The sequence below is a fragment of the Vanacampus margaritifer genome, chromosome 19 (genome assembly GCF_051991255.1).
Source record: "Vanacampus margaritifer isolate UIUO_Vmar chromosome 19, RoL_Vmar_1.0, whole genome shotgun sequence".
In the NCBI taxonomy this organism is placed as follows: Eukaryota; Metazoa; Chordata; class Actinopteri; order Syngnathiformes; family Syngnathidae; genus Vanacampus; species Vanacampus margaritifer.
The window spans coordinates 14,969,602-14,996,550 of NC_135450.1; the positions used below are offsets into that span (position 1 = coordinate 14,969,602).

At 41.1% G+C, this 26,949-nt stretch overlaps 3 protein-coding genes across 4 annotated transcripts in view; 2 read left to right on the top strand and 1 right to left on the bottom strand.

Moving 5' to 3' along the window:
- scara5 (scavenger receptor class A, member 5 (putative)) overlaps nt 1–15,492 on the top strand; it is a 23,771-nt gene extending 8,279 nt beyond the window's left edge. For both annotated transcript variants that reach the window (XM_077552532.1, XM_077552533.1), the window contains exons 4-12: nt 5,006–5,205; nt 5,429–5,607; nt 5,698–5,824; nt 6,340–6,508; nt 6,986–7,066; nt 9,647–9,754; nt 11,703–11,759; nt 12,949–13,137; nt 13,247–15,492. In XM_077552532.1, the coding sequence (XP_077408658.1) occupies nt 5,006–5,205; nt 5,429–5,607; nt 5,698–5,824; nt 6,340–6,508; nt 6,986–7,066; nt 9,647–9,754; nt 11,703–11,759; nt 12,949–13,137; nt 13,247–13,380 (1,244 nt within the window). In that variant the 3' untranslated portion in view covers nt 13,381–15,492. The remainder of the gene's footprint in view (nt 1–5,005; nt 5,206–5,428; nt 5,608–5,697; nt 5,825–6,339; nt 6,509–6,985; nt 7,067–9,646; nt 9,755–11,702; nt 11,760–12,948; nt 13,138–13,246) is intronic.
- Nucleotides 15,493–17,323: 1,831 nt separating this feature from the next.
- pbk (PDZ binding kinase) lies at nt 17,324–20,132 on the top strand. Its single transcript, XM_077553545.1, has 7 exons — nt 17,324–17,427; nt 17,758–17,898; nt 17,960–18,099; nt 18,199–18,368; nt 18,474–18,603; nt 18,681–18,884; nt 19,786–20,132. The coding sequence occupies exons 2-7, from the start codon at nt 17,759–17,761 to the stop codon at nt 20,004–20,006; spliced, it is 1,005 nt and encodes a 334-aa protein (XP_077409671.1). The 5' UTR covers nt 17,324–17,427; nt 17,758; the 3' UTR covers nt 20,007–20,132.
- A 688-nt stretch (nt 20,133–20,820) lies between these two features.
- Nucleotides 20,821–26,846, bottom strand: esco2 (establishment of sister chromatid cohesion N-acetyltransferase 2). Its single transcript, XM_077553544.1, has 15 exons — nt 26,656–26,846; nt 26,119–26,187; nt 25,915–26,045; nt 25,562–25,835; nt 25,149–25,377; nt 24,952–25,055; nt 24,693–24,798; nt 24,536–24,608; nt 24,370–24,412; nt 22,876–22,987; nt 22,668–22,799; nt 22,503–22,592; nt 22,248–22,391; nt 21,278–21,462; nt 20,821–21,187 (listed from the first exon to the last, which is right to left on the bottom strand). Exons 2-15 carry the CDS (start codon nt 26,169–26,171, stop codon nt 21,055–21,057), a joined length of 1,809 nt encoding a protein of 602 aa, XP_077409670.1. The 5' UTR covers nt 26,172–26,187; nt 26,656–26,846; the 3' UTR covers nt 20,821–21,054.
- Between the last annotated feature and the right edge of the window lie 103 nt (nt 26,847–26,949).

Below are 26,949 nucleotides of genomic sequence, written 5' to 3' on the forward strand. Positions count from 1 at the left end.
TTTCCTTTTAAAATTGGTTAGCTAATGCATTTATTCATTTTTTCTTCTCTCATTTAAATAATTGGTTAACTCATTCACTGCCAATGACGGCTATAGACGTCAAAAATTAATTTGAACTATTTCTATTAGTTTAAAAAAAAAATCCCACTTTTGTCAACTAGTGTATGAAAACCAAAATTTTGCTTTCAATTATGATTACAAATTTTAATCGCCTGATGCCCCTAATTTTTAATATTTTTTTTCTTTTGTTTTTTTAAATTTGTATCAGGCGATCAATTTTTTTTATATTAATTAATCGCTTGACTTCAATAGCTATCTCACGATTAATCACAAATGTTATATCTGTTCTAAATGTACAATAAAAAAATCTAGGTTTTCATACTCTTGTTAAAAAAAAGTGGAAAACAAATGTTAAAATAATAGAAATAGTTCACATGAATGTTTTACGTTTATAGCCGTCAATTGCAGTGAATGAGTTAATTGATTTACTAGTACAATATAACTAAAGTATAAAAGTAAATAAAATATAAATAAATATATATACAAAAGTAATTTTCATTACTTCCATTGGTGGAAATTGATCAAAAAGTGGAAGTGATCACAAGCACACTGACAAATACACAAATCTGAACAAACACTCTATTAAGTGCACACACTACACACTCCCTGCGGCTTTAAATTGACTCTGAGAACATAAAACCTCCAATAATGTGTGCCGAGTTCTCCGCTCAACAAAAGTGTCTGGACAGCGTCCAAAGGTTCCGCAGTGGGAGTGCTGCTCAAGTGGAAGGTACACACACTTCAACCCGTACACACACACATACACGCGCACACTCATATTATGCACATGCAGACACCGCACAGAGCCAAGGTTCTTTCAGGCCATCACATTCAAGTCAACAACATGTAAACGACTAATTGGATGTCTCACTATCGCCCTCTTTAGGTTGACTGTATTTTTTTCTTCTCTTTGGCAGCCGCTTTCTTAGGAGCTTGTCGTCATGATATTTGTTTAATTTAATATCCATTTTATTTCAAATGGTGAAAGAAAAAAAGTATATTTTTTTTACTCATCATTAATTTTTTTGAGCTGGTATAGTGACTTTAGAGCACCTCGTTGTCAGCTGTGAGTGCACGCATGATACAGAGAGAAAGGCAGAAGAGCAGGGAAGGAGGATTTTTTTTGGGGGGTGGGGGTGTCCGACTTGACAGCCAGAGAGTGGACGGACGCTTTGGGCTGGCGTGGCTGCATTAGAGCGCCTTGTTGTCAACTGTGAGTGTGCGCATGATAAGGAGAGAAAGGTAGAAGAGCAGGGACGGAGGATTTTTTATTTGATTTTTTTTAAGCAAATGTCCATCTTGACGACCACAAAGTGGGTAGCGGCTTTGGGCTGGCATGGCTGCTTTAGAGTGCCTCGTTGTGGCATGGAAAAGCCCCACAAAGACTTAGTGATGTTTAGTTTCATTTGAAAGGGATTTTAATGGCATTCAAATATTGTATTTTTGTTTAGTTTTTCAAAAAAAATTGTAAAGCCGGGAAAAACATTTTTTTATTTTTTAGTCACTATCTAGGATCCTGAAAAAAAAAACATCAGGATAACGCTGAATTCAATTAAACAGTTGGCTGCCATTCAACTATTTAAGCCTTTGATAACACAACAATTGCACTTTTGCACTAATCCTGCCTACAGAACTCCCACACATGCTGCAATTTACACGCCGGTGCTGCCGTCATGCCTTCGAACCCGGCCAAGCCGCGCTTCATTTTAATAGAAACAAGCTGCGCCGTTGACTTGTGGTATCGAAAGCGGCGCATTACTGTTTGCTCTGTTCGTTTACTTGTTTCCAGCCAACATATGCCGCGAGTGCATCGGAGTAATATAGAACAGCGCAGGAAAAAGAAAGCGCAACAACACCCTGTTACATGCCTATGAGATTACACTCAGGAACAAAGTGGAATGTCCGAGCATGTAAATAAGGAAAAGCAGACATGTGGCTTTGTCGCGGTGATTCAAATCACGTGGAGTGTGTTTTAAAACAGCAGATACCAAAATGAGTCCTAAAAAAAAAAAAAGAATGTTTTATCCTATAGGACATACAATAAAGTGAATTATTCTTAAACTATTTATTAAGAATGCAGTGGTGCCTTGAGCCACCTGGGGGCAGTATAATACAGATGTGGATTTACAGCTTCTGAATGAGTCGCTGTAATATTAGTCGATCTTCTCAGAGGATAAAGAATATTTACAGTATATTAGTATTGTTTTTGTTTTTTATCCCTCCACCATTTGTGTTCAAATATCAGTTGTTTTAAGGGTAACAAAACCGTGACACAGTTGCTATTCGTTAGCATTAAATCAACTTTAATGAGGAAAATATACTGTAGATGGCATTTTAATAGCATAGTATATCAACTGTCTTTTTAGTGTGTATTGTTATATTGTGATACTATGAGTACAGTTTGAAAAATACTGTGATATTGTATTGCGAGTTCATTATTGATGTTGCAGAGTATTTTCCAGAAATTAATTTTTCCTGCCAAAACGATGATTTTCGAATATCTGCATGAAAGTACGTTTAGATGTTGGAAACAAAACGTCAAGCTGCGAGGGAGTTTAAGTCAGAGCTTAGTAACCATGGACGCTGATCTAGCAGGGTCCAATAATCCCTGAATGTTTATTACATTTGGATGTAAACTCAAACACAGAACAGTTGATGTGTCTGTTGATGATGTTTACGTGAGAAAAAAAAAAATCCGAATCATTTAAGGTGCTGGGAAAGTTTTTTTAAAACCTCATATTTTTCATCCAAAGTGCATCGTGGAAGTTGAGATGTTGACAGGCTGTGACCGATCCATTAGCTTTTGCAATTTCGGTGTTGAAATGTGACGTATGAGGCGCGAACACGCACGAGTGTCAATCACAAGAAGCCTAAAGCCAAAAAGTGACGAGCTGGAGCAGCAGCTGTCCTTTTGGCTCAGGCAACGACTTCACAAATGTTCTTTTTAAAAAAAAAATAACAATTTTTTATTGCTGACAACATGTGCAAAGCTTAAGTTGTTGTGAACTTAATTTTGTTATTAGCTAGTTAGCTATGCGTACACGCCAAAAAAGCATTTTCCCTCAGGATAGGCCACTGGCGTGGCTGCTTTAGAGTGCCTCGTTGTCAGCCGTGAGTGCATGCACATCATGGAAAGTGGGCGAAAAAGTGAGGTAAAATAATAAAAATAAATAATCAATCTAACGTGACAGCCAGCATGTGGACAGGGGTTTCGCACGGGAGTGGCCCGCTTTAGAGCGCCCCGTTGTTGCAGTACTGAAAACTGTGTTTGCGTGCCCGTGTGTGTTTCCGCGCAGACAGACCATCATTTAGCAATTAGCCTCCCCGGTCTCAGGTCATTTGACGTAAACCTAACACACGTAACGAGCTGCATGCAATTCATTTGTTCTCTTGTGGAGGTCCTCTGCATTTTTTTTTTTTACCCCTTTTGAGCACTTTAGGACCCTGGGGGAAGCCACCCCGCACCCCCTCCTCCCCCCCGACGTCATGCTGTAAAACATCAGGGACTAGTTGCCGTGCAACATGCTCCTCAATACAACCATTTAAGAGGCCGCAGCCAAGCACAAGACAAGAAAGGTTCATGGATGCTTAAATCGAGGGCTTTGCCGCTAAATCAACACACGGGAAGCCTTTTTTCTTTTTCTTTTTTACCGTGTTAATCCTAATGGCTGCATTGACCGAGGATGGAACATCAACACATTGCTTCAAATTAATAAGGCCTGAACAAATGATAATACAGTAAAGACACATTTGAACCAAAAAAACTTCAGTCTGGAACTTGGAATTTTTTTTGTGTTTGAGCTACTCGAGCTACTCGAAAATTAATTTCGGTACCTACTAACCTGGTCGTAGTGCAGTCATTTCTAGAGGTCAAGAAACCTTTGAGACTTTTAGCTCTAGGAACTACAAGTACCAAGTCAATTTCCAAGGAACATTTATACCCTAGAACTAATAATTTATGTATGACTTTTGTACAAATTTTGTCTGAATTTGTATAAATTTAGTTCCTGAGTAGTATGTTGTATAGTATACAGAGCTACAAGTAAAATAATGCTGTAGTCCGCCATTTTTAAATTGAGTCTCAGTTTTAGTCCAATTTCAATCACGCTTGTTAGTTTTTATTACAGTTAGTCAACCTCATCTGTTTTTTATTTAGTCCGTTTTAAGTCGACAATAAATCTAGCATTTTAGTCTTTATTTTAGTCCAAGAAAACATCTAGTTTCAGTCAACAAAAACGTCAGGACAATCGTTTTACCCCTGTATATTTTTTTTGTCAGCAGATTATGTTGAACATTTCGGATCTCAAACTATTTCACATGAAATTTTCTTTCATTTTTTTTTGATGAAAAACAACTTCACACACAATTGTGAAAAAAAAAGCCAAAAAGTGGCTAGCATGGCTCTATGCTATGAGCTAGTAAGTTAGCCAGCATTAGTTAGCGGTCGGGTTAAGATTATTGTTGGACTGTTATAGCCGTTGGATTAATGTTAAATTATAACTATAAATTACTTTCTTTCTTTCTTTTTTTAACCTTTGACCGTGAATCCACCTCCTGTCTCTTCATTAGTCGACGTAAACGCATACTGATTTAGTCCCAGTTATTGTTTGTTTATTAATGAGGGTTTTAAGTCTAGACTAGTCTAGTTTTAGTCTGGTGACGATTTGTATGTTGACGAAATTATTTGTGTTTATTTTTCGCTGACGAAATGAACACTATTAGGACAATGGGAGCGCCACAAACTTGGAGCTTTAGGTGGAAATGCGACTATAAAGTCAGATATTTTTCGATAGACCGCGACATCTGCTCTCCATTACCTCACAACGGTGACGATCCATCCTAGCCGAGTGATTGATACCGACTGGTTCCCTTGAATTTGGGGACTTTTTCCCCGTTGCCGAGAGATGTTCAGCAACAACTGCGCCGTGTTTTCTTCCTCCCGCAGTGTCTCGCTCCCAGGCATGGTCGCAACGGCAGCAGGTGCTGATGGAGAACGTCACCCAGATGTCGGAGCGTTCCCGGCTGCTCCAGCAGACGCTGGGCGAGACGCCCGAACGGGCCGACCTCCTGGAGAACATCTGGAAGCTGGAGAATCTCTTCCAGAACTACAGCGACAGGCTGCAGAAGCTAGAGATTCTCATCAAGGTGCTTTTTTTTTTTCTCTGTGTGTGTGTGTGTGACGTCTTGTCAATGTTCTTGTTTCTGGAGGTTAGTTAGAGTAGGAAGACTCAAAGGTTTCACAATTTAGCATAGCCCAAGTATAGATAACCGAAATTGGTAACAATAAAACTAGAGAGTGTGTCTGAGGTGCCAAGCGGGTCTCTAAAGGTCGACAGCTGACCCCGAAGAGCCTCATTGTTCCTCCCAGAGCCTGGAGGTGGAGCTGAGAAGCATGCAAGCTCACTCCCTGCAGTCCGAAGGCTACCTGGTGCAGCTGGATGAACGGCTGTCGTCGTTCAGCAGCTCCACCGGCAGGAACCTGACGGGCTTGACTGCCGAGGTGGCACGCACCTCCACCTGGCTCCACGACCAGACCATGCTGCTCAGGTTAGCCGGGTTAGCTTAGCGCGGCTACCGTGACGTCCCAACACATGCTGACAACCGAGTGTTGTTGTTTTGTTTTGTTTTGTTTTAAAGAGAGACTTCGGGTCAGGTGACCGGGCTGAGAGACAAGCTGGAGGAGGTTAACTGGACGGTGGGAGCTGTTAATCACACCGTCAGCAATGACATCAATATTCACCATTTGAAAATACGTGATCTGCAGGTAACATTTCACACTCACGTTTCTCTTTTTAATTACTTTTAAATTAAATCCACACATATTTTTTTGTCACCATAAATGTTCATTTTAAGTCCTATGTAACATTACCATTTATTAGCCTAACATAAGTCCACTAGCTTAATTCTACATTCAGTACAATGGGAAACACATAGACAAGCTAGTGGATATTAGCATTGCTAACTTGGAACAAAACATGTAAGATTGTTGCCTAAAAGTTGCTTTACTTCCTTTCTTACATACTTTTGACAGCCCGAGTTTTATGCTAATCTGATTTTAGCTTGCATAAATCCGCTAGCTTAATGGTAACATACAGTACAATGGGAAACACAATAGGCAAGCTATCGGATATTAGCATTGCTAGGTTGGAACAAAACAGTAGCTTGTTGCCTGAAAGTTGCTTTACTTCCTTTCTTGTATACTTTCTTGTATACTTTTGACATCCCACATTTTATGCTAAACTGATTGTAGCTTTTTTTAAATATTTTTTTTTCCCGTAGATTCAGATCAGCAACATCACAGAGGACACATCCAGTCTGTGGGTGACGCATGTCCATACGGAGGCGCAACTTCGAAACGAGATGGAGATCTTGAACACCCTCACCGAGGACTTGCGCCTCAAGGATTGGGAGCACTCCTTGGCCCTGAAAAACATCAGCTTCCTAGAAGGTCAGCTGGAGTTACTCCTAGTCAGGTTTTTTTTTTTTTTTACCCTTTCTCTTCATTTTATGCATGCACTCACAGCCAGCAATGAGGCACTCTTTGAATTAATGTTACCGGATTTTTCAACATAAGCTTTTATACATGAATACTGTCCTGCCATTTCATACATTAGAAACACTTAACAGGGCTGTTCCTCGTAAATCTTATTTTGGGTGGAGGAGCTGTCCAGAGCCGAGATGTTTTCTCGGTGACTCGTGAGCATAATGCTCTTCACATGCCAATAATTCAAATTTATGTGGAATACCTCTTGGGTGTGACTGTCACACTGCCAGGCTTCTCGGCATTATTATGCTCATAACGGAATCATTACAGTGCGGCGGTGTACCTAATGAAGTGTCTGGCCTTCGTGTACATGGTTCAAATATGAATCAATTCGAGTCTTCATCGGGTCATTCATAGATATTTGTCGCCGTCTTTTTGCAGGACCTCCAGGGCCAAAAGGAGAGAAGGGTGACACTGGGCCACTGGGGCACACCGGGGCCTCTGGATTAACCGGTTTAAGAGGTTCGTACATCGGACTAATGTGGAAAAAAAAGTCTAATGACTAAGGAATAAATGTAAACAGTCCAGGAAACTCGTTACGCTGTGTTGCAATGGAGGTTTGTTTTGATTCCTCGCGGCCTGAATCCTTGTTCTTGAAATAGAAAACACACAAAAAAGAAAAATAATACTCAGGTTTACAGTTTTACAAGCCCTTTGCCATTGCTGAATCTGCCAGTTAAACCATGAAAAGTATTTGGACTTCCTCCCTCTACAAAATGTGTGCTATGATGCAATCCATCTGCAGATGTGTTGCTATGTGTAAAAACGGAAAATACACAAAAAATATGGAGACTTTTCTTCTACAGAACGGGCCCGAGTTCAACTTTGAAGGAGTTATATAAAATTGCATAAAATAAATATATTGTGTTTTACAATAATATATTAATTATATTTATAATTTCCGCTTCTTCCTTGACAATCGCACCATGTTTTTGTGGTTCTTTTTTTTTTCTTCCTTAAATGCAGTGTAGTTTCTTATATGTGGTGCCTCAAAACCCAACGTAGCCGTTCCAGTTTTACAATTGCAGCATGCTAGCGTGCAATGGGTCCAAGTAAAACTCTCTCTGGGGGCTGAAATTTGAAAGAATGCGCTCGCGAAAACCCAGTTTGACCTTCAAGTGTGTTTTCACACCAAGAGCACTGAGACTGGAGTGGCATCAAAGTCCCTCCTGCTCTTTAAACATAACACAGCTGCTCAGCTGGCGTCGTCACGCTGTCTTACGGTAAAGGTGACGCCAGCGCGAGCAATTACACGGTGGAAAAACACGACTTAAGACTTTTCGGGTGAGTGTGTGAAACGACAGGTCATCCGTCTTTGTTTGTCGGAGGCAATCCTACCATGAAGGAAACGTGTGAACGCTCATTTATCAGCAGTCTCATGACTGCCACCCAACCATCAGTTTACTGAGGAGCTGCGATGTCGCCATGTAGATCAGTATATCTGTATTATACTGCCCCCAGGTGGCCGAGGTACGTACAGCAGAAGGAGCAGCACAATATTCATTGAAGGGAAGCAGTTATGTAATTACTATTTTTTCATTACAATATTTTACAGTGCCTTTTTCCTTATTTGTTTTTTTTTGCAGCGTGCTGGAACGGATTAAAAGCATTTCCATTAACGGCAATTGCAAGCAAATTTTGATTGCTGTCGTCTTATGTCTCCGCAAGAGGCTTATTGATTTTTGGTGATAGTTCTTAATTAGTATCGTGATTTCTGAACTGAGCCAAAACAAATAGTGTCCCCTGAGTCTATTAATACCGATAGATGTCTGTGACTCGTTGCTGAGGAGCAGTCACAACACAAGAGCGAACATGTGTTGCTCATTAGCGTGTTAGATCGGAGTAGCTCCAGCGTGCTTACTGTAAACACAAACGCACACACACACACACACACGTTCATTACGGCAGAGAAATAGATTTTATTAGCAGGAGACGGGGGAGAAAAAAGGGAAAAGATATCTGTGTTTTTCTCCACTTTTTTGGCCGGGAGAAAAGCTTCGGAGCGTTTATCCGGCGATGTCGTCCATCAATGATGTCATGGTGGCGCCCAGGGAAAGCTGGGAATGGACCAGTTCAATTTGCGAGAACATGTTTGGGCAATTGTGTGCGTCCAACTTTTGTGGGAACCGCTTGGGGGAAGTTTCTTGTTCTGTTCCCAGAGCACGACGAACGATCCGTGAAGATCTACTTGGAAGAACGCTATGGGCAAGCCAGGTCCTCTTTCGTTTCATTTTAATTGAAAAAATATGCACACATTACAGGGATATTACACAAGTGCAGAACACTATAGGACAATTAGTCTAGCATCTTTCTTTTTCCTACACATAATGTTTGAGCTGCCAAAATAGTTCTTGTTAAAGCCAGTGGTGGCTGTAGTTTATCAAACCAGGTCGTCACGGGGTTTTTCCATGACAACGAGGCACTCTAAAGTGACCACACCAGTGTTTAAGCCCCAGTTCACACTATAGCTGTTTTCCTCATTCTTCACTTCTTTTCTTCTCCTTGCACTTCCACCTTTTCTCACTCTGGCATGCGTGCACTCACGGCTGACAACGAGGCGCTCTAAAGCAGCCTCGCCAATGAACTATCCAAAGGAAGGAAGCATTTTTTTGGCTGGTAGGCAGCGCTAGGTTGCTAACTTCACGTCACAATTTTACCGGACAGCTGCTGAATATTCATTTAGTATGTTTTGGTGATAATTGTATTCGGTCTTTACAGTTAAGTAAAAAAAAAAAACATCAACCTCTCTTGTTGCCCAAGTGACTTTCATGTTCAATGTCCGTAACCTCTGACCTCTGACTGATATTTTGTGGAAAATCTCCCCAAAAGAGTGCAAACTCAGGACTCACGTTTACGGTTCGGCCAGAAAGTAGTCATAGCGCTTTACTTTATCCGCAATTTGTTATGTAACAAAACACTTAGAACCCACCTTGTACATAAGTACTCACAGCCTTTGCCCAAAGGCTCTTTTGATATCTTGATTCTAATGTACTGTACATGTGAATAACTTCCAGATGCACCGTATTTTTATGTCTCTTTAAGGCTTTCCCGGAGAAAAAGGCATCCCGGGACTTTACGGTGTCAAAGGATCCACTGGTGACGATGGCAGTCAAGGAGAAAAGGGGGACACGGGACCTGTCGGACCAAAAGGTGGGTGAAAGGCAAGGATGGGTGCAAAAGTTGGGCGGTGTAACAACGTGTCAAGATGACTCAGTAGAGTTAGTTGGGAGTAACAATGTGTCACGTTGACTTAGTCCGTAGTTAGTTGCTGTTGACAGTTTATGTTGACACGGTCTGTAGTTAGTCAGAAGTAATATTGCATCATGTTGACTTATTCTGTAGAGTTAGTCTGAAATATTGACATGATCTGTAACATTATTTGTAAGTTACAAAGATTGACTTTGATTGAAGGAGCTAGTTGGAACTACAGTCAGTAGAATTTGTTGTGAGCAATGGTTGTCGAGTTAGTTATCAGGAAAAATGTGTCACATTGAATTGCTCAGTAGGCTTAGTCAACAGTAATAATGTGTCATGTTAACAAGATCAATAGAATTATCCAGGTGTGTGATCAAGTGAGTTATTTGTGACTAACCTCACTAGAGTTAGTCCCCAGTACCAACGTAATATGAAGACTCGTCAGTAGAGTTAGTCGAGAGTAACAATGTGACACGTTGACTAGGTCAGTAGAGTTAGTCAGAAGTAACAATGCACCACGTTGACTAGGTCAGTAGAGTTAGTCGGAGTAAAAATGCAATATGAAGACTCGGTCAATAAAGTTAGTCAGAAGAAACAATGCTATATAAAGACTTTGTCAGTAGAGTTAGTCAGGAGTAACATTGCAATATGAAGACTCGGTCAGTAGAGTTAGTCAGGAGTAACATTGCAATATGAAGACTCGGCCAGTAGAGTTAGTCGAGAGTAACAATGTGCCACGTTGACTAGGTCAGTAGAGTTAGTCAGGAGGTAACAATGCAATAAGAAGACTCCGTCAGTAGAGTTAGTCCGGAGTAAAAATGCAATATGAAGACTCGCTCAGTAAAGTTAGTCAGAAGAAACAATGCTATATGAAGACTTTGTCAGTAGAGTTAGTCAGAAGTAACAATGAAATGCATCATCTTGACTAGGTCAGTAGAGTTAGTCAAGAGTAACATTGCAATATAAAGACTCGATCAGTAGAGTTAGTCAGAAGAAACAATACAATATGAAGACTTGGTCAGTAGAGTTAGTCAGAAGTACAATGCATCATGTTGACTATATCAGTAGAGTTAGTTGGGAGTAATGTGTCAGGAGAGTTTGTCGTAAGTAACGTCAGTAGTTCGTCGCGAAAAACAAGGTGTCACGTTGACAAGGTTAGTAGTGTAAATGACAGATTCATGTTGACAGTAATCATCACGAACAATGTGTCATATTGACATGATTAGTAGAGTTAGTCTGGAGTATGGTATATAGAAGACTTAATTTTAACTTGTAAAAAACAACATTGTACAACCCGATTCAGTCCAGGAAGTGTTTTTGTGTTGAGGTATGGGTTTTGCACCACCACATGGCAGGTGTAGCAATAGTCTCGAAAGTAAAAATCAAAACAAATTAAAGCCCGCCGTTTGACTAAAAACAAAACAGCCCTCTCGGGTGAAAACGAGCAACAAATGGCACCCCGACAGACTTGACTGTCGTTTTTGGACCGCAAGTCTATTCCGTGAGCAAGCGTTTTGCTTTCCGAGCTGCCAATGGAGGCTGAAACCACAAATCAGAGGAAATTTCATTTACGACCGCTTAACACTTTGATTCTCCCGTGGCAGGCCGGTGGCCTCTAAACTGTTTAATTTATACCCAAATTCGAGGGTTTCCAGGGAACAAAAACTACACCACATATGCGCCAAATATCCACCCCGTGAACTGGAATGTTTCAGCAGTCAAACAACTCGGAAGTTGACCTAAAATTCTGAGGAAAATGACGGTCCAAAAGTGAACATTAGTCCAGAATCTGGTCAAAACAAATAACAAAAGGCAGCAAAAAAAAAAAGAAATTTTTTTTTAAGTGAATTCTGCCAAAAACAACATGATGACATCAAGTGTCCTTTTTGTGTTGTGTCTCCAGGGGAACGGGGAGAACGAGGGATGAAGGGAGATAAAGGTGACAAAGGAGTCAAAACAGGTGAGAATCCGTTTTTTTGTGTGAGTCGTAGTCAAAGTCAAGTCTTTGGAAACGTGTCGTCACATGCTAACCTGTCACTCTTTGAATTTGTGATATAATGCCGGACGCCCGTCATCGACGCTCCCTGATAGCTTTCTAACACGTCTTGGCTGACGGCCATGTTGGCAAAAATAATTCCAGATGACGCTAGAATATTCACAGGGAGCGGCAAGAGTCGCACGCCGATAAATGCTCCGCCCTATTTAGACAAAGTGAGAGAGTTGTTGCTGAATTTAGTATTGGTGCTTTCAAAGCTTTCAAAGTTTATTGAAGCACGATTTGATTGATGGCGAGCGTCGAATTAAATCATCAATCATTTGGTTAAAGCGTCCGGACCGTGTACCAAAATCAACATTTGACAGTGGTGAACTTATGAGCTGATTATTTTACAGTCTCCCCGAAACACACTTGCTCAGATATTTTTCCCGTTGCTCAGCTTTGCTTTTAAGGCTTCAAAGGCCAAAGTTTGGAATCGTATCCAGTACCCTCGAAGAAAATGGCACACGTGTTTCTCCTCCATCTAAACGTTCTTGTGAAGTGTAGACGGATGTTTGTGTCACGGCCTTCCTGTGTGTAGCATGTTTAGCATTCTTAGCTTCTTGCTAGCCTGCCCAACGCGCATGAAAGAAGACGAATAGAAGACAATAGCACGCTGAGGTTAAGGCTAGGCTAGCCAAGTTGTTTCGCGCACTGATGTTAGCTTTTAGCTTATTTTGTGGACTATGATTTAAGCGCGACAAAATCTATGAAAGCTTTAACAGTATTTTCCTAGCATCATTTTTAGGCTTAGATTATTCTTGGAGCTCATTTTTAACAAGCTAAAATGCTTCTTTTTTTTAAGCTAGTAATATCCATGTTTTCATTTCTATGTGTTTTTAATATTCTCCTTCACTGCTGATTATGTGAACATTTACAGATGTAGGAAAGCTTATTTTAGCTGTCAGGTCTTCCAGATTAATACCAGACTCAGATGAATCGTTTTTTTTTTTGTTTTTTTACATCAAAGTCCTTTTGGCAAAGTAAAAAAAAAAAAAACTGAATGTAGTTTGTTTGATGTGTAAGGTTGAAACCAAGCCACATTTCATTAAACAGTTAACACAAATGTCCCGCACGTGTAAATGCGGTAAAATCCTGTCTTTTGTCCTCTCAGTGGAAGACAACCCAGTGCGACTGGTGAACGGGTCGGGCCCCCACGAGGGCCGCGTGGAGGTCTTCCACGAGCGGCGCTGGGGGACGGTGTGCGATGACGTGTGGGACAAGAAGGACGGCGACGTGGTGTGCAGGATGCTGGGATACCGAGGGGCCGCCGAGGTCCACAAGACGGGACGCTTCGGACAAGGTAAAAAAATAAAATAAAAAAATCGAAAGTAGTCCTTATTGGTGTTGTCACATTCGGTGCCGGTCCAAACTTTCAATAACATTTCCTTCATGGCTGTGTTCCCGCTTAGGCAGCGGTCTGATCTGGATGGACGATGTAGCGTGCACAGGGTCCGAGGTCGCCATCCATGAGTGCAAGTTCTCCGGTTGGGGCAAAACCAACTGCGGCCACGTGGAAGACGCGGGCGTCACCTGCCTTGGCTAAGGGAACTTTAACCCCTTCACAACCAATCCAATCCTTTGGTCCTGGTCCCCGGGCACGTTGTCGTAGTTTTGACTTTTGTGACGCAACTTAGTGGGACCAACAAGATGGACATAGAGACTTTCAAAGGAGAGAGCTATCTTGGAAACGGACCTCCATTTTGGGGCAGCCGCTGCTCAAGACTTCCAATCTTCCGACCGTCACCATTTTGTGCCTTACTTTGAGGAGGCTGATGAAATAAGATTTCTTTCTGGTAGCTATCATCTTCATCGACGAGACGGCAATAAACAGAATCTATGCTTTGATATAATGATACAACGTCATCGAGGAATCCACGCAGTAAAATGCATAGGAAGTCGGCCATTTTGTTTGCCTTAGTTGTTCAACAAATTCCAAAACAACATTTTTAACCCGCTTTATTTGGAAAGAGGAGCTCGTCGTTAGCGTCGCACATGCTCGCGGTGTGTTTCTCATTACAGCCCACTGTTTTGTTTAAAGGCGTCTCGCTCTCACGGAGCGAAAGTGTCGCCAAAGCTAACACGCGGCTTCCATTTTGTTTATTTTCCCTGTCCCGCTTTGTCATCACAACACGTCTCGTCTGGCGGCCACAGGGACGCAAACAGGATATCCTCCACTCTTCTCTGCATATTATATTAGAGACTCATCGGTCATGACAGTTTTGGCCGCTAACGTGCCAGCGCACTAACATGCAAATGAAGGAATGGTCTTTTTTTAATTTTTTTTTATTAAATGTAACGAAACGTTGTTGGCATCGTGTTGGATGGATTCACATCAATGTCGGTGACTCGTTTCTAATTAATTTGTATTTTAAACATCAATGGAATCTGACCTTTTGTTGCTAGTTTGAATTTGTGGGGCACAATCTTTACTGCCCCAAAGTTCAAAAAATGGGAGATATGTTGGTCACGGCCACTTCAAAAAGAGGAGGTTTGCGAAGGAAATGTTTCTAGAAACAACACTTAACTCTTTGACTGCCAGACGTTTTCAGAAGAGAGATGCCGTGGGTGCCAGCCGATTTAAGCATTTTGACTGATCTTTCAAGGTCCACAGAAAATTATGTGTTTGGACTATGGAAACACACAAACTACCAAATGAAAGATTGAACTCTCATCTTTCATCAGAAAAAAAAGTTTGTTTCTACCTTATTCCGTTTTTCAGTAATCAACAATAGAAAATGGTTAGTTTCACCTCTGTTTTGAAACAAACGTCTTTTAACGTCTTTGGCACTCCTCCGTAGGATTTTACTAAACGTTATTTAACGTTTTTGGCAGTCAAAGAGTTAAAAGCATCAGACAAGTATAAAATTTAATTTGAGCGTGGGGGGGGGGGGCACTGCAGCATTTTCTTGAGCTACTGGGGCACTGCTCCAAGTGCCCCTTATCCAGACAGGAAGTTAAAAACACACCTTTAATTGAATTGCAAAATACAGTTATAAAAGAAGGAAAACTAAAATATAAACTCTATTTCTGGAAGAAGGAAAGTATCCGCATCTTCTGTAGCTATGGGGCGCTGCCCCACCTGCCCTTAATGCCAGACAGAAAGCCAAAGATCCACGGTATGAATTACTGAAGAGAAGGAAATTTGGAGCTCCTGGGGCACTGCCCCAAATGCATCCAACACTAACAGAAATCCAAAAACCTACCTATATATTAATTGTAAAACACATTTAGGAAAACATGGTGTCTTTTGAAACCCGCTGGGGCACTGCCCCAGGTGCCCTTAGAACACACAATAAGCCCAAAAATTCCTCATTCCTGGCGGTCGGACTGTTGTTTTCTCTCGGGATGAGAAGTGGCGATTTGATCTCCTGTTTGGACCGATACTTAAGCCTCTTGCGGTTAAATATTTTCACGTTGTACCTTTTTGAAAATGTGAACTGCTCTTTAAAGTGTTGTTGTTTTTTTCCAATATTCTTGGTTGCATGTCATACATGTGTTTTTTATCATGCTGCGTCGGTTGCTCCAACATTTACTTGAAGGGCTACGGCGACTTAACAACGCTCAAATTATTTGATAGTACGTTGCTTGATTTGTACTTGTACTACTAAATTCTGCATATGCACTGCCAACATAATAAATGTGTTTAAACAGGTGAGCTCACTTCTCTCTGGCAACATCTCTTGATTGGCAGCTTAAAGGTGCAATCGCACGTATGAACGTTTCCACGTGTGACGCACAGATGGTTGCCGGTGATGCCGTCAACTCGGTAAACCAGCAACAACTTTTTTTCAATTAATTATAATGCAATAATAGCTTAATACAAGAATACATTTATATGAAGAGTTCTGGGGGGGGGGGGCTATTTTGTGATTATTTTGTACCATCCCGTCGTCTTTGATATTAAGATAACAGATTAACAAATTAACATAAATACTACAAAAATAAACTAAGAAATGCAATTTTTTTACTAAAAACAATTACTCTGCTTGATTTGGATTATTGGTTTAATTTTGCAATACCCAGGAAATGCAAGTTAACATGAAAAAAATTAACACAAGCTAAATAATTTCATAACATGCAAAGAAACTATAATAATTTTATGTGAGGAAATTATTTTCTCTTTGACTGACAATCAAACCCCCTTCAGTGTTAAGGGTTCATTTTTTCACACAATGTTTAAATTGCATGACAGTTTTATGGCAGTTTATTGGCCCGGGGAACTTTCCAAGCTCACATTTGAGCGGTCCAACTTTATGTTACTCGCTAAATTAATTGCGTGATGTCATGAATTTTCTCGTCAATTTATTGATTTACTGCACGGGGGGGCAGCACTATTCCAATAAAGGAAGAATATGAACCTGCCATAAAAAATATCTCTTCATCCTTCTTGCGGACACGTGTTTTTTGTAAGGCTGGATTTCTGACGGATGCACATTGCCTTGAGATACGAGCTTTCACTTGGTCAATTTTATGCTTCGACTTGCGAGCATTGGAAGCAGGTGTCCCAATGAATCACCATAGGCTGATGTTTTCTTTTTTCAAGAATGTTGCAGGTGTGCACAGAGACACGTTAGTTTGTCCTTTTCCCACCTGTGACCATCAACCAAACTCATCTTCATGTTGTAAAGTGCACCACAACATGAGCCTGCGTAGACCACAAAACATTAGCACATTTTCCCCTTTATACCAATAAAAGAGGAATGGTGAGGAAAGACGAGAGCGCAATGTTCAGTCCTCTTCATCCAAACAGAGTCCGTTGTCGCATTCCTGCTCCTTGGGCTCAAAGGAAGAGTTCTACCCGGGTCAAAGGTGACTTGACGGGGGACGAGTTGTGCTGTGTGAAGAAGGAGGAACTGTTGGAGGTCAATGCCATTCTCTGGCATTCAGCAGACAAATGTATTCATAAAAAGTACCACAATGTGCTTATTGTGTTGATAACTTAAGATCGTCAGTGATCGATGACTGAATGGCAGTGTTGTCCTCCAGTGCAGCTCAAAAAGAACAAACCATTCGAACTACTAAAGACGTGTACGCATCCAACTATTATTGCTGCCAGGTCATAAAAACACACAACACTAGGCTGAAGAATAACATCATAAAAAAAAACAAGCATAGCTGCATTGTTGAGTTTTTTTCATAGCAAATGAAATAACAAACGACTGTTGGCCAGACAAAGGGATCATTTTCCAAATTGAATTTTGATGGATGATGTGTTTGTTTTGATTTTATGTTATTTTAACCATCACGTAGAAATCAAGGCATTGACAGTATCCGCCACATCACTGACTTCTGGTGGACAAACGTTGTATGGCAACTACGGCGAGTCAGAACAGAATTTAACTTCTTGCCATAAAATGGTGACACATAAATTTATATTATATCATTAATATCATAAAGGCTGTATTGGATTTGAAACGCGTCTTAATCTGCAATGATTATTTTTTGTGCGCTTGTGTAATGGGTTTTAAGCGACTTTAGTACTGTTTGTCCTTCCGAGGCTTCCGTCAACTTCCGACATTACGTTGACAATTTGAAAGTTCGGCGCGATCATTTTCTCCTCTCAGTAGTTTCCATTCAGCGACAAAGACAGGTAAACACAAAACCCATTTTAAGAAAATACGCTCAAACGCTTCTTCTCGTTGGCAGTCGCTGTGCTAACTGTGGCTTGGCCTCGTCGCCATTTTGTAGTCGTGCAGGAGTCTTAGCTTCGTTGCTAACAGCTAGCATCAGCTGTCATGACGTCTGCGACGCTATTGTATGGTCTACGTAACATACATGTAAAATCAGTGAGTTATAATAATATTAATGCAAACCTGAGAGCACAACACAGAATAAAAACATGACATTAAGTCACTAAGTCGTCATTGGCTCATGGGAGTGTAAAAGTGTAGTAAATTCTCCCTGTGTTTGTATTCAACAGCATGGCAGAATTCACCACCCCTCAAATGTCCAGAATAAGGAGTGTTGGAATCTTAGGAAGAAGCCCCATCAACATCCCGGCCTCACCATTCATGAAGAAGCTCGGCTGCGGGACGGGAGTCAGCGTCTACCTGATGGAGAGGTGACAAGTGCCTTCTTAACGTGAAAGCGGCTCACTACTTAACTCGTCAATTTGATTCCAGGGTGGGGAAGACGAACGCGTCACCCTGGGCCATCAAGAAGCTCAACAGCAAATGTGCCAGTAAACAGGCCGCGGTCTACCAGAAGCGTCTGAAGGAGGAGGCAGAGGTCCTCAAGGGAATCGACCATCCTAACATTGTCGGTGAGAGACAAAAGTCACAAGCCGGCAAATACGACTCAGGTTTCCTGTCAATGTTTGTACGTTTATGTTGATTACCGAATGTCGGGTGTGAACCCGCAGGTTTCCGAGCGTTGGCCACGGCCAAAGACGGCTCCAAGTGTTTGGCCATGGAATTTGGAGGTGAGCAGTCGCTGAACGACCTCATCGAGAAGCGCAGAGAAGATGGCCGTCAGGCCTTTCCCGCCGCCATTGTTGAAAAAGTGGCGCTTCACGTGTCCCGTGGACTGCAGGTAAAAAAAAAAAAACGTGTGTTCAAGAGACGTTATTGCGAGCCTTGCGCTTTTCCACAAGAAGTTCCGAGATACCTCTCTCAACATGACACCGACTCCGCGCAGTATCTTCACAACGAGAAAAAACGGCTGCACGGCGACATGAAGTCTTGCAACGTGGTCGTCAAGGGCAACTTCGACGCCATCAAGATCTGCGACGTGGGCGTGTCCCTCCCGCTGGACGAGAACATGACAGGTAGCGTGACGCCGCGGACGCACAATGCGTGCTTTCAGACGTGACACAAAGAAATCTGTGTATGTGTTTTGGGTCAGTGTCGGACCCAGAGGCGGACTACTTCGGCACGGAGCCCTGGAACCCTAAGGAGGCCTTGGAGGGGGGCGACATCACAGACAAGGCCGACATCTTCGCCTACGGCCTGACCCTGTGGGAGATGATGGCCCTGGCCATGCCTCACGTGGACCTGCCGCAGCATGACGACGACGACGACGATGATGATGATGAGGAGCAGGATGAAGGTGAGATGCTTTGGAAGACAATGTGGGAAGATGAAAGATGACGGTGTGGTGAAGCAGCATGTGGCTCAATGCCATCAATTGTGTTTGTGAATGTTCTTCGTTCACTGGAATGTTGTGATCATTTCTCAGTATTATCAAATTAATTTGGGAGGGGAAAAGAAGAGATTTATTTGAAGTGGGGTGTTTATTTGTTCAAACAGGTGCTGAGGTTGACATCAAGTAGTAATCTGATAACCAATTAAAAAAATTAATAAAACTCTTATTCATTTAATTCTCTTTTATTTACACTTGAGGACAATTTGTATAGTTCGATACATTTATCATCATTTTTTAAAATTGATTTTTGATCATATATTTTAATTCTACAACAAATAATTTATAAAATACAGTGGGTATTAAAAGTCTACACACCCCTGATGAAAAGCCACTTTTTGTGATATGAAAAAATGAGACCAAACTGAGTCTTTTCAAAACTTTCTCCACTATTTGTGTGACAGAACTTGTGCAAATCGTTTTCTGGGTAAAAAAATTAAAACGAAAACAAAATAATGTGGCTGCACAAGTGTACACACCCTCTTTGCCTACGGTTGTTGTGGCTGTGATCAGAATTAGCCAATCACACTCATACTCGTGTTAGAAGGGAGTCGGCAGTGGCATACACCTACCGCCGTTTAAAGTGCCTCTGATGAACCCCAAATATAGCTCAGATGTTCTAGTAGGCTTTTCATGACATTTTTTTTCTCCAAACACTGATTGCTATTTGTTACTGTAACATTTCCCTCTACCTTGGCTAAGGTGGCATATAAGTTGAAACGGCATTATTGTGGTAAATTGGAACAGAAAAATACCTGAAACAAAGAGCCACATCCACTCCAAAATAATCCAAAAATGTCTTTTTCAGACGAGTCGATGGAGGAGAGCTTCGACGAGGAGGCCTACTTCGCCCGGCTGGGCACGCGCCCGCCGCTGGACGCCGAAGCACTCGGCGAATCCTACAGGAGGATGCTGGAGCTCTTTTACGTGTGCACCGAGGAGGACCCCAAGAAGAGACCCTCGGCCGCGCAGATCGTGCAGGCGCTGGAGAGCAACGCTGAGCTTGGCCAAAACAAGAGCAGCCTGTGAGGTTTGCGCGTCGTGACGACATCGCTTGTAAATGTTTATTTGTGCACAGCAAACGCATTTCTATCACTTCATTACACTAAATTAGCAAATCTACATTTAGAATTACACAATGTTAATCTCAAATGACTCTTCTATTGTGATTGAATTGACTACGTGTCTAATGTTCAAGGAGTTTTGTACTTGCTTTATACAGGGATGTGATTTGACCAAAGTGAAATTATCTGAAAATTTAGCCGGGGTCTGGGGGCCGCTGGCACCCAGCTAGGTCCAGGGTCCGTGTTTTTAAGTACTTTCAATGCACTCACATGACAAAGAAATAGACAAAACAACAGCATAAATTTTCAATGTATATTGAACTATCCCATATAAAATGGCAGTTTTAGTCAACTCAAAATCAGTCACATTCAAAAACATTGGACTGCCTTTGCTTTTAAAAACTATCACTGAGAATATCATCATATCTAACTAATGTGATTACTAAGTTAACACATAAATAATGTTGAAGAGTTCAAATTTCATGAACAAATAATTGTATCATGACCAAATGAAAAGTAACTCATATTAGAGCATACCACAAATGTCTTTGTTATAGCAGAAGATGTTCTCTGTCGGAGTCATGTGCATACACAATGAACTACTAAAAAAATAAAAAAAAATAAAAATCGGATTTTTTTTTGGGGGGAGGAGATAATAAAAAAAAAAGCGGAATTCCGCGAATTAGCGGAAAAATCACATCCCTGTTTATACTCTTAAAATAATTGACTTCCATTTCGTATGCATGCAATGTCACTTTGTCCAAAAGTAAACAAGTCCATGGGATTAAAACATCCGTTTATTAAACTTTTTACAACATAGAATCCTCCCCAAAACACGTCATTCAAAAGGAAGACGGGAAAACTCGGTCAACAAAAACATCAAGAGGAACTCATTTCCATATAAAGATCCGCAAGAAAAACTAATGCAAATATACAACACTTAGCCCTGAGCTGAAAAGCTTGACTGTCCATACAAATCAAAACCAAAGTCGGCGTGACGACTGGCGGTCACTTCACGCGATGAAGTTGTAGACGAGGAACGTGGGCGTGCCGCAGTACGCCGTGGCAAACTGTTTGCCGTCCGGCGTGGGGTCAGAGAAGGCGATTTCATCCTTTGTCAGGTGGCTGCCGTACATGAAGGTGCTCCTTAAACGGAGAAAAAAAAGGAAAATGAGTCGGTGGGATCCAATTGTTATTATAGTCGTGACCGCTGACGCCCCCAAAATGGCCGACTACCTGACGGTGTCCAGCATGCGGCGGGCGACGCCCTGGCGGCGGGCCAGGCTGAAGACCCACACGCGACTGACGCCGCACAGCGCCTTCTCACACGCGGTGGAGCAACACCACGCCCGGTGCCGGTCCATGAAGTCGTCCTTGGTCATGTCCTTGTACTGATCCGGCTGCTCCAGCACTCGGAAGGCCTACGGGAGAAACGGTCTTAAGCTCTTTAAATAGCTTGACATTTGAATTTTCAGATTTGAGGTTTTAAGTATACATAAAAGTGACAGAATCCTTAAAGCTGCAATATGGAACTTTTTTTCCCCAAAAAATAACTTTACAGTAAGTTTTTTCTTTGATCATTTATGACTAAAACATCTTCTAATTAGTAGATTAACACCTTAGCTGTATCAATCAATATTCATATTTTTTTTAATTGGTAAACAAGTCTTTGGGTAAATTTGGCCATAATTCAATTTGATCATGGTGGCTTTTCATTTAGTCTTAAATTGGTTGGAAATTACCTTTTAATGTATCAGGTCTTTAAATTGAAAAAAATAAATAAAATATATTGACAAGTGGAATTTCAAGGTCTAGATTTTTTTTTTAAACCGGTGAAGCCTCATTTGATTAAATTGGCCTTTAAAAAGGCGTTAAAAGTGGCCTGAGTAGAGTGCTTTTCAATTATTTTTGTTCTATCCCCACCCGCAAGAAAGAAGAAAAATATTGTATTGTAGTGTATAATATACACAGCTCAAATTGGTAAGCACCACTGCCACCTACTGCAGTGGATGTGCAATTACATTTTATTCCTGAAATTCCCCCTAAAAAAAATCCCGCATTGTCAAAGTTGACTTTAAAGGATTCTAAAAAAGTCCTAAATTTTTAAAAGACTAATTTTTTTTTTAATGACATCAAACTGTCCTTAAAAGGTTGTCTTCCTGAACACCCCCCCCCCCCCCCCCCCCCACAGTTTTTCCAAAAGTACCTGCTGTATGGATTCCGCCACCAGGCAGCCCACCACCATCCGATCGGTGTTGACAAACAAGTACGTCTTGGCCTGCGCGGGTCTGCTCAGCGTCACCTGCTGGAAGCCCAACTCGTTGTCTGCCACGCGGCGAACCTCCTCCGCCTGGAAAACAAAATACTTTTATCGATATTGCATAAAGTGTAAAAGTAAAAAAAAAAAAAAAAAAAAAACTTCTTGAAATTAATGTGTACAGATCAATCAGACTTTGTTTACCTTTTTGATGGCGTACTTGGGATCATCCGGCATGACCATAATGATCTTCCCGTCCCAGAACTCACCCACAACCCTTTCCTTCTTCCAACCCTGAAAAAAAAAAAAAAAAAGTTTGAAAAGTCCTCCCGTGGACAAATGAATGTCCGTCTCCTCCGACGTCATTACCACAAACTTGATGGAGTCCAGAAGGCTCTGGTGGAACTGCTCGTGTTGGAAGTGGTCCTCCGGGTTGTCGGCGCTGTACACCATCCCGCACGAGCCGCAGGTGACGGCGCCAAACTGCTTCTGGCCTGCGTCCTGGCGGGGTAAAGCACGGTAACATTTTTAAAAATGACCACGCGGCGACGCCATCGTGAAAACGTAGCCGACGTACGATGATGAGCTGGTCGCCGCTGTGCCTCTCCTTCTTGGCGCACCTGCGGGCGGGCCGCTCTTTGGCGGATGACGACGGCGTCGTCGTCGTGCCAGCGGGGGCGCTCTTGGGACTTGGAGACACATTGTTTGATTATCAATCCATCCACTTTTTTTTTTTTTTTTTTAACCCTGGACCCCTAACTTTTGATTTTGTTAGTGTCAAGATTCAAACCCGGAATCCATAACTGTGAGGCAGATGTACTAACCACTTAATTGCATTGTTGGATTATCACAGAATTTAACTCATTCACTGTCATCGACGACTATAGACGTAAAAAAATTCATGCAAACTATTTCTTTTAGTTTAACTTTGTTTTTTTCATTAATTTTTTTTTTTTATGAAAACCTAGGAAAAAATGTTTATTGTACATTTATAACAGATATAAAATTTGTGATGAATCGTGAGTCAACCATTTAAATCATGCGATTAATTATGACAATTTTTATTTTTATTTTTTTTAATTAGGGACGTCAGGTGATTAACATTTTTATTTATAATTAATCACATGACTTAACTTAACTTTTGATTTTCTTGCAAACTATTTCTTTTAGTTTAACTTTGTTTTTTTCATTAATTTTTTTTATGAAAACCTAGGAAAAAATGTTTATTGTACATTTATAACAGATATAAAATTTGTGATGAATCGTGAGTCAACCATTTGAATCATGCGATTAATTATGACAATTTTTATTTTAATTTTTTTAATTAGGGACGTCTGGTGATTAACATTTTTATTTATAATTAATCACATGACTTAACTTAACTTTTGATTTTGTTGCAAACTATTTCTTTTAGTTTAACTTTGTTTTTTTCATTAAATTTTTTTTATGAAAACCTAGAAAAAAATGTTTATTGTACATTTATAACAGATATAAAATTTGTGATGAATCGTGAGTCAACCATTTGAATCATGCGATTAATTATGACAATTTTTATTTTAATTTTTTTAAATTAGGGACGTCAGGTGATTAACATTATTTATAATTAATCACATGACTTAACTTAACTTAACTTTTGATTTTGTTGCAAACTATTTATTTTAGTTTAACTTTGTTTTTTTCATTAGATTTTTTTTATGAAAACCTAGGAAAAAATGTTTATTGTACATTTATAAGAGATTTAAAATTTGTGATGAATCGTGAGTCAACCATTTGAATCATGCGATTAATTATGACAATTTTTTTTTTTTTTTTAATTAGGGACGTCAGGTGATTAACATTTTTATTTATAATTAATCACATGACTTAACTCGTTAACTCACAATTAATCACAAATTTTATATCTGTTCTGAATGTACAATAAAAAAAATCTAGGTTTTCATACTTTTGTTAACAAAAGTAAAAAAAAAAATGTTAACTAGAAATAGTTCAAATGAATTTTGGACGTTTATAGCCGTCAATGGCAGTGAATGAGTTAAATAGATGACATTCCAAGGAAAAATTTATCTCTCACCGGTTGGAAGCGGACCCAAAGATGGGATACACAGCTGCAGATTCTGGACAGGAAAAAAAAATATTTTTGGTTAAAATGAAAAAAAAAATAGAAATTCCTTAAAGTCTGGCCTTTGATGAATGCGTCCCAATACTTTTGTCCATATAGGCTTTTTAATGCACTTTACCTTTGGGCGGCGTGGAGGCAGGACTGCTGGAACTTGCATCTCCGAGGTCACAAACAGGCTTGGGGCCGTCATCCTGGTCAAGAAAAAGTCAGTTATTTTGAAAACAAACCAATTCAATCCGGACATATGTGCGACGCTATGCTAATTGCTAAGCTACCTGAGCACTGAACAACGAGGCCGCGGATGTCCGAATCGGAGTCCTTCTCAGCACGATTTTTAACTCCTTTGTGATTTGGTAATTCTCGGCCAGGGCTTTCGGGGAACTGAGGCGGAGAACATACAATGAGAACTGTTTCCTAATGTTTTTTTTGCTTACTATATTTAGCTAAACATGAGAGCACATTCCAAGGCTGGTTAAGGTTGTGCATGTGTTCCTAATAAAGTGTCCAGCGAGTGTATATTGGCATCAAAAGCACCTGAGCTGTTTCTGTGGCAGGTCACTGTCACTGTCAAACAATTCCGTCGGGTCAAACTTTGTCCTAGGTGCGTCCGCTTTCATCTTCACGGGCTGGATGGCACTCTGAAACCCCCCCACCCCCAAAATAAAAATTAAAAAAAATTCTTCCTCATTAACACTTCCTGTTTGTAATCAAACTCTCGCATCCGCGATTACCTTCACAGGATTCGTCTGCGCTTGCTTTCTCTCAGGCCGGGGTGCCGCCACCCGAGTCTCGGACCTGTTTGTTTTGCCGGCAGCGGACGCCTTCTTGTACATGGAGGAAGGCTTCTTGGCGGTGCTGAAGAAGGCGGCGCCCACGCAAATCTTGGTTTTGGGCTTCTTCATGTTGCTGAAGGTGATGGTGATGGCCTTCTTGGGCTCGGGCTCCTTTTTGTTGGCATTGCTGAAGTATGGGATGGGATGGGATGGGGGGGGGGGGGGGTCGAGGTCGGACAATTCGGAAAATGAGTTACACAATTTGCTAGAGCTCGAGACTACTAAATTTGAAATGGGATATTTAAACTTCTTATGTGATGGTTAAGAACAAAATGGTGCCAGTTTCCACCAGTGTCTTGTTTTCCACAAACCTGCTCCAATTCCTCTTGGACAGCCTGATGGCCTTAATAGCGGTGTCGGCATAGATTCTGATGCTCGAACCCGCCGCAGCCTTGACCCGCTTGCCTTTCGCCGGCACCTTGTTTTTCTTCTCCACCTTTTTGGCCTGTCCCGGAGAAGAAAGAAGAAGAGGAGGAGGAGGAGGAAGTGATTCCTTCACTGCCTTCCTCTCTAGAGGAGTGAGATAGACGCTCTTTCTCGTCCCGTAGAAGGAGCTTGTCATAATTGCCGGCTTGAGCGGAGAGCCTAGAAAGAATCACGGATAGAAACATTGTTAAAATAACCCATTCCTCAAAGTTCTTCCTTCCTCCAAACCCGTTCATACCCGCTGCTTTACGAGGAGAGTTCCTCGGCGAAGGGCAATTTTCTTTGGTCAAAAATCCATCCAGCTTCTTCCTCGGAGATCTCCTCTTGACCGCAGATGCCTCCTCCTCCTCGTTCCTCTTGGCTGGGTGACTGCCAGTACAAATAAGGTCATCAGATTTAACACAAACGGCACGTGTCCATAAAGTGCTGTTAAAATGCTCACCTGTCCGAGTCCAAAGAGGACAGCTTTCTCTTCCGAGTGCTCATGGGCATCATTTTCTCAATCTTTCGCCTGCGTGTGGACAATTATGATTACGTAGCGCAATAATGTCGTTGAAAAATAGGTTACGTATTTGTCAATTCAAAGATAGGTGGATTTTCGAAGGCACCATCCACACGTGAAATAAAAGTTATTATTAGTGATTGTTTGTTGGTTTTAACGTAATGTTGATCTCGAAAATACATTGTTGTACATTGTAAATATTAACTAAGTAATGCCAACACGTACATGAGCTCAAAAGTTGCGACGATTTGGCGGGATTATTCGACGAAATAATGCAACGTAGGCCTCCCATACAAAGTGTTTGAAACAAACAATAATTAACGATATAATCTAAACCAAAATAAGAGATTAACACTTCTATTTGATATTTTTACGCTAGTAAATCCTTCGAACAAGTGAACCTCAAACGCTTCGAAGCTAGCTTGCTAAAACCCGGCGATCTCAAACGACGAAACAAACATGTGATGTCTTTCTTACCTAAAACGCCGTTTAGGTTGTTGATGAAATAATAGAACCTTTAGTGACGATAATTTGGTATAATAAAAAAGAAATTTGGGACATTGGCGGTTCTCTTTCCCCGCGTTTCCTCGATCTGTTTTGAAGGGCGCGCTCCAGACCAAACCGGAAGCGGTATTTCGCGGGAAATGCCACAATAAAACAGTTCCGGTCGATTATTTGCCCCCCTGCTTCCGAGTTTAAAATATTGGATTTTTTTTAAATCAAGCAAAAAAATAAAATACTAAAACAGTTCGCAGATAACTCTAAAAGCGT

Excerpts from the sequence above, each read along its gene's own strand:
- pbk (XM_077553545.1), top strand. The coding sequence starts at position 17,759 with ATGGCAGAATTCACCACCCCTCAAATGTCCAGAATAAGGAGTGTTGGA. Across the intron at positions 18,604-18,680 it reads GCTGGACGAGAACATGACAG|TGTCGGACCCAGAGGCGGAC; the intron begins GTAGCGTGACGC and ends GTTTTGGGTCAG. Across the intron at positions 18,885-19,785 it reads TGATGAGGAGCAGGATGAAG|ACGAGTCGATGGAGGAGAGC; the intron begins GTGAGATGCTTT and ends TGTCTTTTTCAG.
- esco2 (XM_077553544.1), bottom strand. The coding sequence starts at position 26,171 with ATGATGCCCATGAGCACTCGGAAGAGAAAGCTGTCCTCTTTGGACTCG. Across the intron at positions 26,046-26,118 it reads TCCTCTTTGGACTCGGACAG|TCACCCAGCCAAGAGGAACG; the intron begins GTGAGCATTTTA and ends TTGTACTGGCAG. Across the intron at positions 22,392-22,502 it reads CCAAGTACGCCATCAAAAAG|GCGGAGGAGGTTCGCCGCGT; the intron begins GTAAACAAAGTC and ends TTTGTTTTCCAG.